The 11,847-nt window shown below is 52.2% G+C and overlaps 6 protein-coding genes across 6 annotated transcripts; 2 read left to right on the forward strand and 4 right to left on the reverse strand.

Annotated features, from left to right (window-relative positions):
• Positions 1 to 57: 57 nt before the first annotated feature.
• IAQ61_008184 (uncharacterized protein) lies at positions 58 to 1,784 on the reverse strand. The gene is made up of 3 exons (XM_003840298.2): positions 1,281 to 1,784; positions 906 to 1,196; positions 58 to 794 (listed from the first exon to the last, which is right to left on the reverse strand). Exons 2-3 carry the CDS (start codon positions 1,057 to 1,059, stop codon positions 145 to 147), a joined length of 804 nt encoding a protein of 267 aa, XP_003840346.1. The 5' UTR covers positions 1,060 to 1,196; positions 1,281 to 1,784; the 3' UTR covers positions 58 to 144.
• Positions 1,785 to 2,091: 307 nt separating this feature from the next.
• On the forward strand, positions 2,092 to 4,116 carry IAQ61_008185 (uncharacterized protein; the record flags this gene model as incomplete). Its single annotated transcript, XM_003840296.2, has 7 exons — positions 2,092 to 2,169; positions 2,249 to 2,371; positions 2,419 to 2,466; positions 2,518 to 2,815; positions 2,860 to 3,282; positions 3,436 to 3,780; positions 3,965 to 4,116. The coding sequence occupies 7 exons, from the start codon at positions 2,092 to 2,094 to the stop codon at positions 4,114 to 4,116; spliced, it is 1,467 nt and encodes a 488-aa protein (XP_003840344.2).
• An 805-nt stretch (positions 4,117 to 4,921) lies between these two features.
• Positions 4,922 to 6,591, reverse strand: IAQ61_008186 (uncharacterized protein; the record flags this gene model as incomplete). Its single annotated transcript, XM_003840295.2, has 4 exons — positions 5,947 to 6,591; positions 5,747 to 5,895; positions 5,255 to 5,696; positions 4,922 to 5,190 (listed from the first exon to the last, which is right to left on the reverse strand). The coding sequence occupies exons 1-4, from the start codon at positions 6,560 to 6,562 to the stop codon at positions 4,922 to 4,924; spliced, it is 1,476 nt and encodes a 491-aa protein (XP_003840343.1). The 5' UTR covers positions 6,563 to 6,591.
• Positions 6,592 to 6,746: 155 nt separating this feature from the next.
• On the reverse strand, positions 6,747 to 8,887 carry IAQ61_008187 (uncharacterized protein). Its single transcript, XM_066097884.1, has 8 exons — positions 8,818 to 8,887; positions 8,688 to 8,761; positions 8,553 to 8,583; positions 8,323 to 8,378; positions 8,190 to 8,220; positions 7,360 to 8,131; positions 7,078 to 7,309; positions 6,747 to 7,023 (listed from the first exon to the last, which is right to left on the reverse strand). The coding sequence occupies exons 2-7, from the start codon at positions 8,692 to 8,694 to the stop codon at positions 7,079 to 7,081; spliced, it is 1,128 nt and encodes a 375-aa protein (XP_065952381.1). The 5' UTR covers positions 8,695 to 8,761; positions 8,818 to 8,887; the 3' UTR covers positions 6,747 to 7,023; position 7,078.
• Positions 8,888 to 10,269: 1,382 nt separating this feature from the next.
• IAQ61_008188 (uncharacterized protein) lies at positions 10,270 to 10,959 on the forward strand (the record flags this gene model as incomplete). The annotated part of the gene is made up of 1 exon (XM_066097885.1): positions 10,270 to 10,959. One exon carries the CDS (start codon positions 10,270 to 10,272, stop codon positions 10,957 to 10,959), a length of 690 nt encoding a protein of 229 aa, XP_065952382.1.
• A 201-nt stretch (positions 10,960 to 11,160) lies between these two features.
• On the reverse strand, positions 11,161 to 11,803 carry IAQ61_008189 (uncharacterized protein; the record flags this gene model as incomplete). The annotated part of the gene is made up of 2 exons (XM_003840291.2): positions 11,161 to 11,472; positions 11,531 to 11,803. The coding sequence occupies 2 exons, from the start codon at positions 11,801 to 11,803 to the stop codon at positions 11,161 to 11,163; spliced, it is 585 nt and encodes a 194-aa protein (XP_003840339.2).
• Between the last annotated feature and the right edge of the window lie 44 nt (positions 11,804 to 11,847).

An 11,847-nucleotide genomic window follows, 5' to 3' on the forward strand; every position in this document is an offset into this window, starting at 1 on the left:
CGGCATCAAAAAGGAATGAGATGATGTGAGCTCACGTCGAGCACCCTCAAAGATATTACTGCAATTGACATTTCTTTATTGTGAAGTTTAGTTCACTGGGTACCAGTGATGCTTATAGCCCATGGAGTAGTCATCTAACGCAACTTACTCTCTGTCCAGCTCGGGATAGTGTCTATAGACACCCATGCTGAATGGCCCACGCCTGTCACTGGTCAAGTACTCCTTCAGGCCATTGATCTCTTGGATAGCTGGGTAAAATGTTTGAAACAAGGTGGGGTAGTCTTTCTGCCTTGCCTCCATTTCCTTTGGAAAGGCAAAGTGCAGGCCACTCAAGACATGCCACAGGGTAGTGTCTGCGTAGGTCAACTGATTGCCCACGAGATACTTCCCATCACCCTGTTCCCTATTGCCGGTGAGCAGACGCTCAAAGTAGGCCAAGAACTTGGGAATCCTCTGCTCACGAAACACCTTGGCCTTCTTAAGCGCCTCCTCCTTCTGCGCCTCGTAGTAATCCGACACGGCAATAGGATGATGGGTATCGTGCGCTTCATTGTTGAGATCCAGGGCCGTGAGCGCATGGCCCATGACCCAGGCCCTCTGCGCCTCGTCGCTGCCTGCGAGATGCAGCTTGTCGCCTAGGTGGGCGAGGATCGCGGGTGTCTGGTAGATGACGAGCGCATTGCCATTCTTGCCCTCGCCGGGAATGCGGAGAGCTGGGAGTGCAAAGGGGGGCGGGTTGCCATCTTTGTCACCGGTGGAGGCAGGGTCGACGAGTGCGTAGACAGACTTTGTACCTGTTGGCGCGCGATTGTGACTTTATTAATGACTGTACTTGATTGCTTGCTCGTACATGGTGGATATGATATACAGATGTCATGTACGTTTACGTACTGCTGGTGACTCACCCTCGTCCGACTCATTGGCGACATCTTTGTAGGACACGCCTGCGGCCTCGAAGACTAGACGGATAAACTCTCCGCGGCCTGGGATGCCTGGGTGATAGAGGAGTTCGTATGGGGGGTGGGTGCGAGCTTTTTTGTTTCCAGAGGCGGCGGCCATGTTGGGTTGAGGTTGTGAACGTGTAGGTGAGTGAGAACGGGGGTGAAAGTGTAGGTGAAAGTATAGACTGTGTTGGTTGGATGTATTACGAAGTGTTCAAGTGCCAGCCAATGCACCTTTTATGGTAGGCTAGGTAACTGGACTCTAGTTAGATGGCAGAGCTGTTGGCTGCTCTTTTGCATCCGGGTCTGGCGTCATTGTGGGCTTGCTTTGTTGCTTACATCGGTTGTTCTGCTAGGTCGCCGAACCAAGGCCGTACACCTCTAGGCGCGCGCGCATGCAAGCGGTGACTTATGGTCCACGATTGATATCCAAGGGAAAGAAGATGTACTAGTAGTACCGTCTGCTTCCCTTCCTAGTCGTTGACGTGCAGACACACTGATTATTTTCAAAGGTTAGAGAGAGCCTTCAAGGACTGGCTTGTGATTTCATATCAAGTTTACATGCTCTCGCTTTACTACTCTACTTTGGCTGTCAGTCTCGCGATACACACACAGCACAATATTTCGCCGAAACACCCAGCCCAGCTCTTGCATCCTCAGTTCCTCGTACAGAGTGAAATTGGCCTCCCTCTAGACAGATATCAGACCCCTGTGGATGAACAGTGAGCTGTCATTCTCCGCCGTGTCCCGTGTCGTACGACGGTAAGCCGTTGGCGATACGCTCGCTTGACTGCCGGTACTACCAAAGGTAGTAGCAAGTGGTGAAAACGACTGCGCCATGTTCGGATGCTACGCCACGACTTCCAGCTGCTTCTATATCACTTCATTGTAGTCGCTGTCCAGATTTCTGTTTTACCACATTCTTCCGGATGCTACATCTCTCATTTGCCGCCATCTTTTTGGCACAGGGGCTGGCTAAGTTTTCTTTACCGGAATCCTTGGCTCAGGTTTACCGGTACGGTAACGTCGTAGATCATTGAGACGAATCCCAAACACTCTTCCATAGGAGACTCCCACCAGCCCTCCTCTCTTCACAGCTACTATAAAAAGGAAATATCCTTGAAAGCATCTCCAAGCTAGTGAGATGATCATGGCAGACTTTGCCAACCTAGACCAGCAGATGGATGGCTTTCGAGCGTCTGACGCGGCCAGGGAAGAGTTTATTCGCGTAAGTTCACCGCCCACACCATTGCTTTGCTAGAAATCGTCATGGTAGCTGCCTTTCTTTCGGCTAACATCGCTTTCAGGATACTGTTGCCAAGTACAAACAGCTTATGCATGAGCATCAAGATCTAAAAAATGATTTTCAAGCCGAGCAAGATAATCGACGAAGGTTCCAAACACAGAATAGAGAGTACCAGCACCAGTTGGTAAGCTAGCTGCCTCGCATCATCACATTCGGCTAACAGGGATACAGGACTCCAATGCCTTTGTCATGGCACTAATTGATGGTGATGCAGCCATCGTAAGCAACATCCATCTCGACGTGCGGCCTTCGTCCTGCTAACGCATGTAGTTTCAAGATGCTCTGCTTCAGGCCGCCAATGGTGATGGAGGATCTGAGGCCGCCTCACGCCTATATAATGCCATACGCGACCATGTGGCTTCTTTGTACAACAACTCTGGTCATTGGCCTATCATGGTTCAGGTCTATCTAAGTCTTGAAAAGCTAGCTATCAAGCTGGCACAGGTCGGACTCATTCAGAGTCCACTCGAGTTCCGTACCTTTGCGCAACGCTTCAACATTAATCAGCCTTTGTTTAGTATTATTGACGTCGGTCAAGGTAAAGAGCGGGCTGATCATAAGATTAAAGGTAAAATACTTGCATGTGCTCATGGCATAGACTCACATGCATAGAAATGCTTCGCACCTTTAGCGACAATCCTACTTGCCGTCATATCATCTTCGGGGGATGCCATGATGGCGGCTATCTCCCAAATCTCGATCGTATCAAACATGACCCCATCAAAGCCGGCCGAATCACACTTTTAGCAACGACGCCCATGCTCAAAGGTTTTGCGGAACTGACGAGTTTCAAATCTACTCGCTTCGAGACTGTCTTCAAATCTGAGCCTCTTCCTGATTTACCTGTATATCCCGTTATTGCCTCCAGCTCGAGACCGCTAAACCAAGTCTCGGCACGACCGCCCCTGCGACCCACGGTAAATCAAGACACCTTATCTGAACCGAGCCCTGGGGCCTCTGCCGTCAGTACTTCTCGGAGCACGACGCCGTCAACGGCCACTGCAGAATCGGGCGAGGTAAAAGGAGATTCATGGGGTACGTAAGGACGTTGTCATGGTCCCGAGATTCCATAATCTCTTGCACGCACCCATCATCACATCATCTCCCCAAGCGAACAACTCAGTTCAAAACATGCCCATATCTCCGCCATCCCACAACTATACCCATTTCTATACTAACCCATCCCAGCAAGCGTCGGAAAGTCCGGCGCCCCCTCCAACGGCAACATCTCCATCGCCCCCACCTCCACAAAAAATACGACCAAAAAATACGCCTACTACAACAAAGAGGGCCAGCGACTCGACCTGCCCCTCCCGCCCAAAGACGCCGCCGCCTACCAATCCCTAGAGGCGCGTATGAAGAAGTCGGGCAAGAAGCTCTGCAACCACTGGCATCTTGGCGGTAAATGCGAAAACGGCGATCATTGCATGTTTCAGCATGAACCGAAGCTTACGCCCGCTCAGCTGAATGTTTTGCGGTATAAGACGCGTAGTTTGGCTTGTAAGAATAGGTATTGTGAGAATATTGATTGTTGTGAGTTTACTCCCGTCCTTTTTTTTTGGCTTTTGGCTTTTTTTCTTGATCTTCTGGTGTGCCCTCAATACCACACCAGCATACTCTACACAACTAATCCCCCCTCCCACCATCATTGCTAACTCATTCACTCATCTACTCATTTACTTATCTACATACTCATTCACCTATTCTCCTCCATTAGATCTCGGACACCAATGCGCCCTAGAACGCGACCAGGGCTACTGCTCCTTCTCCGATGAATGCCATTTTCGCGCCTCGCACGGTATGGATCCCGTCAAGCATATGCGCTACGACCGCGCTGGGAATGTGGAATACGGACCTTGGAGATCTTGAGGGACTGGGCTGGGTGGATGGATGTATGGCCTGGGGGGTGGAGTTTGGAGGGGGGAGATGAGATGGCGGCTTTTGGGATTTTATCTTGTCTACACGTGGACCTACCTGCCTACCTACCTACCTACCTACCAACCCACCCTCCACCAGTATCCCCATCCAAAAAAAATTAGTCTTCTTATCTTGACAATGCCTTGCAAACATCAAACAATGCCTTGTCCACGCCACGCCCGTCTATGGGGATTTGGGTGGTGCAGAGCCAGGATCATGGCCAGACCCGGAATTGTAGTGGCAATGTATACGAGAAGTATGTTTTCTAGCTGCGGAAACGGTGGGGGGATTGAGGGGATGGTACGGGAGGGTAGGGGAGAGGGAGGGAGGGGAGGAGTGTAGAGTGTAGAGTGTAGAATGTAGAGTGTAGAGTGTAGAGTGTAGGAGGGGGGTTGGGATGGGGATGACTGACTAATCGTACAAGTGTAGCGGAACCGGGTGGTTGGTTTGCGATTTAATATTCACGGTGCAAGGTTCGCGGTTTGGAGCACTACGGATGGTAGGTGCAGCCGGGTTAGGATACGATGGGGCTGGCTGGATTCATGATTGGGTTTTTGAGTGTGGTTCTGTGGGTGTGTGGGTATTGTGAGGTGGAAAGGGAATATCTACGCGGTGTTGTGAGGGGTGGTGTATATAACCATGTGGAGTGTAAAGGGGCGATGCATTTACAAAAGTGAAATGGAAGACCATGGGACACCACTTATCAAAACCTCCCCTCACAGCCCACTTCCTTCTTGAAATCCACTCTACCCAACACTCAGACGCCCCCCTTCCCCTTCACCCTCCCCTTTGCCTTCTCCGGCATAATCCTCAGCAATACCAACAAGCCCAGCGCCAAAACGACATTGCACAGCCAAAACAACTGGCCGCCGATAATACCATACTTGACGCCAACAGCATAGATACTCGTCGCTACGGCTGGGGCAATAGCCCTGAGCCCACATTGAGCCGAAAGAGCGAGAGCGTTCAGGGTGCCCAAAGTCTCGCGCGACGGGGCGATATCGTTCAGTGCCAATTGTACACCCGCTGCGCGTCACATTAGCATATGATATGATGTACTGGGTGGGGGGAGTGGGAGGTGAGCGCTTACTAAAGGCCATGGCGACGCCACTACCCAAGCTCAGAATAAGCGGTCCTGTGGACCAGAAGAGTGTTTTGAAGCCATACGCAAGCAGGAAATGATAGGTTGGGCAGAGAGCGAAGAAGATTGGCCAAACAATGGAGCAGAACAAGAGGACGCGTCCAGTGCCGAACCGACGGTGCAGTTTTGGAAAGGCGATGAGGATCCAAATGGCCTGTGATGCACCATTGACTGCTGTGCATGCGGCGATGATTTCGGGGGAGAAACCAAGGCCGCCCATCTCAATGGGCGTGTATTGAAAGACGGGGAAGACAGCGGTTAGGGTGTAGGCTAAGAGCATGACATAGTTATAGACTAAGAGGACGGGACCCACGCCGGGGCTCTTGATGAGTTGCCACGATGACATGGGAGGCTCATCAGTGACTTTGCTATCGCGATGGATGTGTAGCGTCTGCAAGAATCAGTCTCGGGCCAACGTAGTAGATATCCTCTTCAGCTTACCTCTTTCACGAAGAAGGTAGTAGTCATAGCAGCGATGAATGCGATGCCCCCGACGACTATATTGGGCAACGCATAAGGATAGTCGTGAAAGAATTGCATCTTTCCAAGAACCGACGAGTACTTGTCGGCAGGCCTTTCAAGCGCACCACCTATAAACCTCAGCGCTTTTCCCACAGTTCATGTACAAACATCGCACTGACCTAGGAGCGGTCCAAAGAAGATCCCTAGGTTGTTAAAAAAAGCAAACAGACTAAACGCCGTTGCCTGTGTCTTCTTCGTGCTCATCTCGCTCAACATGGCTCTGACCGTCACCACCGTGCCAGAAAACACCCCACTCATGCAGCGAAACACTACCATCTGCCATAAGTTGCTACTCAGCCCAAAAAGCGTGGTCGTGACAGTCATGCCCAGCAGCGAAAGTATGAGCACAGGTTTCCTCCCAAAGCGATCAGAGGCACGGCCCCAAAGCAACATGACACACATCTGAGTCGCTGAGAACAGGCTCTCGATGAGTCCAGAGTAAAAACCTACGTCTTCTTTCTCCACATTTCCGATTCGTTCAATCATGAAATTGATATAAGGAAATATGGAGAAGAAGGCAATAGGGCCCGAGATAGCTGTTAGACAGACAAGTAAGACTTGAGTTCTGGGTAGTGGTATCTCGTCATCATCTTCTTCGTAGGTACCATCATGAGCTATGATATCAGCCTCGTCTGGCCCGAGTGGCTCGGGCTCAATTTCGGTGAGTAATGGCGTTGTCTCATGGCTTGTGTGGAGATTCTTTTGCCTTGCAGGATGACTGGATGTGAGAGACATGATAGTGCCTGTGCGAAGGTAGAACAATGAGGAAAAGGACGCGTGGTTGATGTCTAGTCGGTCGCTGATGATAAATAATCTCACGCGCTAGTGTTTTCTGTCCTTACCTAAAGCGGTGACATTGATATTAAAGATGTTCTCACCACTTTTACATGGGCAGTTCATGAGCACAATCATCCGCAGGGTTGCCTCTACTGGCTTTTGTGACATCATCTTACTCAGGCATACATGATAAGGTATGTGAAAGTGTTCATAGGTTCTAAGCTACTACAATCTTTAAGATCCTTCCTACACCTTCGGTATGGGCCCAAGCTCTTCCAAAATCAATCACAACCATTGGCCCGCTGCGCTATTTTGTGAACAACCGACATATGTAAAACCTCAGGGTAACAGATCGCCAATACAAGAATGTCTCTGCTACTAGGCTTGTCGTGGTCTCGATCATGGCACGCAGTAACACGCTGAAGAAAGAGTGGTCAGCTACAACTTCTGTCCGGACAGACAAGATCACGTACCTTAGAAGCACTTGCGGTGAACAATGGAAGGACCGCTCTCATCGTACTCCTGCTTGGAGATCCACATCTGCTGGAAGGTGGAGAGCGAGGCGAGAATGGAACCACCGATCCAGACGGAGTACTTGCGCTCAGGAGGAGCGATGATCTTGACCTTCATGGATGAGGGTGCAAGAGCGGTGATTTCCTTCTGCATGCGGTCGGAGATACCAGGGTACATGGTGGTACCACCAGACTATGTCCTTGTTAGTGCGGAATATGACTGTGAGTGCGTCAATCACGTACCATGACGATGTTGCCGTAGAGATCTTTCCTGACATCGACATCGCACTTCATGATGGAGTTGAAAGTGGTGACGTGGATACCACCGCTTTCAAGACCAAGCACAGAAGGCTGGAAAAGAGCCTCAGGAGCACGGAAACGCTCGTTCCCAATGGTGATGACCTGTCCGTCGGGAAGTTCGTACGACTTCTCCAAGCTGGAAGACTGGCTGGCAGTCTGGATCTCCTGCTCAAAGTCGAGCGCAACGTAGCAGAGCTTCTCTTTGATGTCACGGACGATTTCGCGCTCGGCCGTGGTGGAGAAGGTGTAACCACGCTCAGCCAGGATCTTCATGAGGTAATCAGTCAGATCACGACCAGCCATGTCGACACGGGAAATGGCGTGGGGAAGCGCGAAACCCTCGTAGATGGGGACAACGTGGGTGACACCGTCACCGGAGTCGAGCACGATACCGGTGGTACGTCCAGAGGCGTACAGGGACAGGACAGCCTGGATGGAGACGTAGAAGGCGGGTGCGTTGAAAGTCTCGAAGACGATCTGGGTCATCTTCTCACGGTTGGACTTGGGGTTGATGGGAGCCTCGGTGAGGAGGACGGGGTGCTCCTCGGGGGCGACACGCAACTCGTTGTAGAAAGTGTGATGCCAGATCTTTTCCATGTCATCCCAGTTGGTGACGACACCGTGTTCAATGGGGTATCGCAGCGTCAAGATACCACGCTTCGACTGTGCCTCATCACCAACATATGAGTCCTTCTGGCCCATACCAATCATGATTCTGCGGTTTCTGTCAGCTCACAAGCCACGTCATAGCCGGTCCGGAGAGATCGTCCTACCCGTGATGGCGCGGTCGGCCGACAATGGAAGCTGGAATTGAGTTAGCATGTACATTTCGATGCGCTAGAGCCGGCAGAAGCACGCAAAAAATCTGTTTCCTGCGCGTCCATGGAGGCGTGGAGGGAGACTTACGAAAGACTGCACGGGGCGCATCGTCACCGGCGAAACCGGCTTTGCACATACCCGAACTAAGCAATTGTCAGCTCAAACTCATCAATATGCTGCAGCTCGCGCGCTCCTGCCCGCCATGTCAAGATTCTGCGAAGGTGGGTGGGCAAGGGCGTCATGGCGGGCGATGCGGCGAGCCCCTCCACTGCAGGGATGGTGCTTCGTGGAAGATCGAGGGGGGGCGGCCAACTCACCCATTGTCGATGACGAGAGCTGCGACTTCCTCTGCGCACGAAGAAACAAAGGTTAGCTGAGTTGCTTGAGACGCGAACACGGGTTTTGGGCGATGGACAGAGGGTGGTGCGGAGAGGGCGAGAGAAGCTGCTTACCCTCCATGTTGATTGATTAGGTTTCGATTAGAGGTAAAAGGGCGTTGAGCGGTGGGTGGAGCGATGTGGAATAGCTGCAGCGATTGAGAGTCAGTAGGAGATGGGCAGAGAGAAGGCAGCAGAGCCGTACGGAGGAGTTATTTGGCGGCGCGGGAGGGATCGGGGGGTGCGGGTGGTTGGAGGGGAGGGGAGGGGAGCTTACGAGTTGCGGGCGGTGTTGGGAGGTGAGGTTCTTGTGCGCGAGGCAAGAACTGGGTGTGCTAAATAAGCGGGTCGACCTTGCCCAGATTTAGCGGGGTGGCAGGAGCGAAGCAGGAGGCTTTTGCACCAGACCAGCCCGACCGCTCCAACAGAATCGAGGGCGATTGGCGACGACGGGTGTTGGCTGTTGTTGCTGTTGGCGATGGACGGTGGATAGGGTGGCACGCTTGCTGGCTGCATAGAGGCTGCTTTTCTTTCTTGATGTATGGATACACTGCACTGCTCTTCGGCTCTCTCTAGGCTGCAGTACTCTATTCTGCACAGTCTGCGCATTCTGCCCTTTGCTTGTTCTTGGCTCGTTGTACAGTACTATTCGCACCCTCTTCACTTGTCTACGCAAGCTTTTCCGCCACACACACACACACACACACACACACACACACCCAACACGCAGGAAAGCTGCTGTCCACGCACGTCAAAAAACAGACCGCCAGGCAGCGCTGTTGACACGCTTGGCAAGGGAGCCGTGCCAGTTTTGCCAGATGGTCTATTGCGTATCGGTACTACGTGTTCCCATCAGCGCGTGCTCCAAAAGCGCATGCCTAGCACACACACGCACACACACACACACACACACACAATATAGGAGTACGGAGTGAGCGGTCGGGCATGGTAGCATTGCGATCTCCCAGCCATCGCCTGTTGCTCAGTGCTCAGTGCTCAGTGCTCAGTGCTCAGTGCTCAGTGCTCAGTGCTCAATCCTCAGTGCTCAGTGCTCAATGCTCAATGCTCACCGCCAACTCCCTCCCTCCCAGCCCGGCAGCGGCCAGCCCCAGCCCTCATCAGCACCAGCACCAGTACGGTTACAATACCACCAGCATTGCTGATCCCCGCTGTGCACACATACACTACGGCTAAGGGAAGATGGGCCGACGGGCGGGCCCACCACAGTCACGTGCATCGCGGGGCAATTCGAGCGCACCTGGGCAAAGGGCGACATCTGACATAGCATCTGTGAATTCAGCAATACGGTACTTGATGTACGAATACTCCCGTATCAAAGTTGCCATTTGCAGAAATGTACCTTGTCCCCATGATTCATGCCGCCTGTTCCGTCTTCAGATAGACTTTCTTCTGGCGCAATGTCATGTACTGTGTAGACACTCTAGCACGCCAGCCAGGCGTGGAAGGTCTGCGAAGCTGCTAGTGTCTTCCAGCGCCAATTGAAATCTGCGTCATGCTAAATGTTCGCGCCCCAAAACTACCACTACCACTACTACTTCTTCACGGGTCTGCACCTGGTCATACAACTATCCAAACCATACTGTAAACTCTGCAAGTACCCCCCTACCAAGCCGCACACCAAATCACATCCAACATCATGAACGACCCGGGACTCAACAACCTCCTCAAGTGGGGCATTCAAAACTCAGAAGCCTCGCGCGAGGCCGCCGCCGCCGAGGGGCAACCACCTCCCAAACTCGACATCGAGGCGCTGCAGCGTCTGGTCACAGGCATGTCAGGCCCGTCCGATGCTGAGCTGATGAAGGCGAGCATGGAAGTCATTCAGAACGAAGAGGCAGAGCTGGAAAACCGCATCACGGCTTTTGACAACTTCGAGCAGCTCATCGAGAACCTGGACAATGCAAACAACTTGGAGAATCTCGGCCTGTGGATGCCTCTGGTAGACCAACTGGAGAACAAAGAGGCCGAACTGAGACGCTACGCCGCCTGGTGTTGCGGTACGGCCGTTCAAAACAACATCAAGACCCAGGAACGAGTAAGTGATCCTTGGTCTTATCGCTGCCAAGTGAGCATCATCACTAATCCGTCGCAGCTACTCGTTGTCGGTGCTATCCCCAAGCTCGTACGAATGGCCACTTCCGATTCCGAGAACAAGGTGCGCAAGAAAGCAATCACGGCACTGTCATCGTTAGTGCGCAATTTCCAAGCTGCCCTTGACGACGCGGTTTCGCATATGCCCGCCGATTTCAAGCCTCAAGAGAAGCTTGATGCAAACGATATGGATTCGGTGGACATTTTGATCAATAAACTCCGTGAGACTGTATAGGGAGGTTTGATTTGCATTGGGTCGGCGTTCTGGTCTTGTATTTTGGTCAGCATTGGGAAGGCGCATGGATTGCAAACTTGCAATTGGAATCGGAACAATCAGAGGACATACCCCATGTAGATTGCACGGAAGCTCGTCGAGTGGGCTGGTCTTCCGTCGTTGCTAATGGCGAATATACGCAAAATATAAACGAATAAAACTTCACACAACCTCCAGTATCAGGCCAATCAGCTCTGCGAAATTGTCTCTTCCAGTCATGCTCTTGTCTAAACCCATGCCAAGGACCACCATGCGGGTTTCTCTTTCGTTGCGCGTCTTGACGGCACTGGCAATCTGAGTTGCAAGCGTCTGTCCGAGAACATCGAGGTCTGCCATGGTCCCACCCAGGATTGTTGTAGCCGTGAGATGGTGCATGGGAAGAAGGTCGGAATTGGGGCCTTGATCTTCGTCGTCGACATAGGCATTGGAAGTCATTGGGGCGTCGGTTGCAGAGATGTCGAGGGGCACATGCACCTAGATTGGATGAGTCCAGGTTTGCGGTGGTATCATCAGGGACAGATATTGCACATACCCAGTGGGCCAACCGGCCGTTCTGTGTGACGGTGATGAGTATCTTGTCGACAAAATCTACGCTCGTCACCGTCGTCTCCATGCCCTGAATGGTGGCCGAGGCCGTCTTGGTGCGCGCAGGGTAGGCTGCAGGAGTGACGGTGTAGCTCTCTGCACCATTCGTCGTTGTTGTTGGCGGTACTGTCGTCATCGCAGCCATTGTATTGACTGTGTATCCAGGTTTGATGTTGTGTGGGATAACAGGTGACGAGGCGCAATGAACGAGTGCAATCATATGCAAGCTGCGGGAGTGATGCGGAGCGAACCTTGGCCGCTCTC

Source organism: Plenodomus lingam (genome assembly GCF_022343315.1).
Source record: "Plenodomus lingam strain CAN1 chromosome Unknown contig_3, whole genome shotgun sequence".
Classification (NCBI taxonomy): Eukaryota; Fungi; Ascomycota; class Dothideomycetes; order Pleosporales; family Leptosphaeriaceae; genus Plenodomus; species Plenodomus lingam.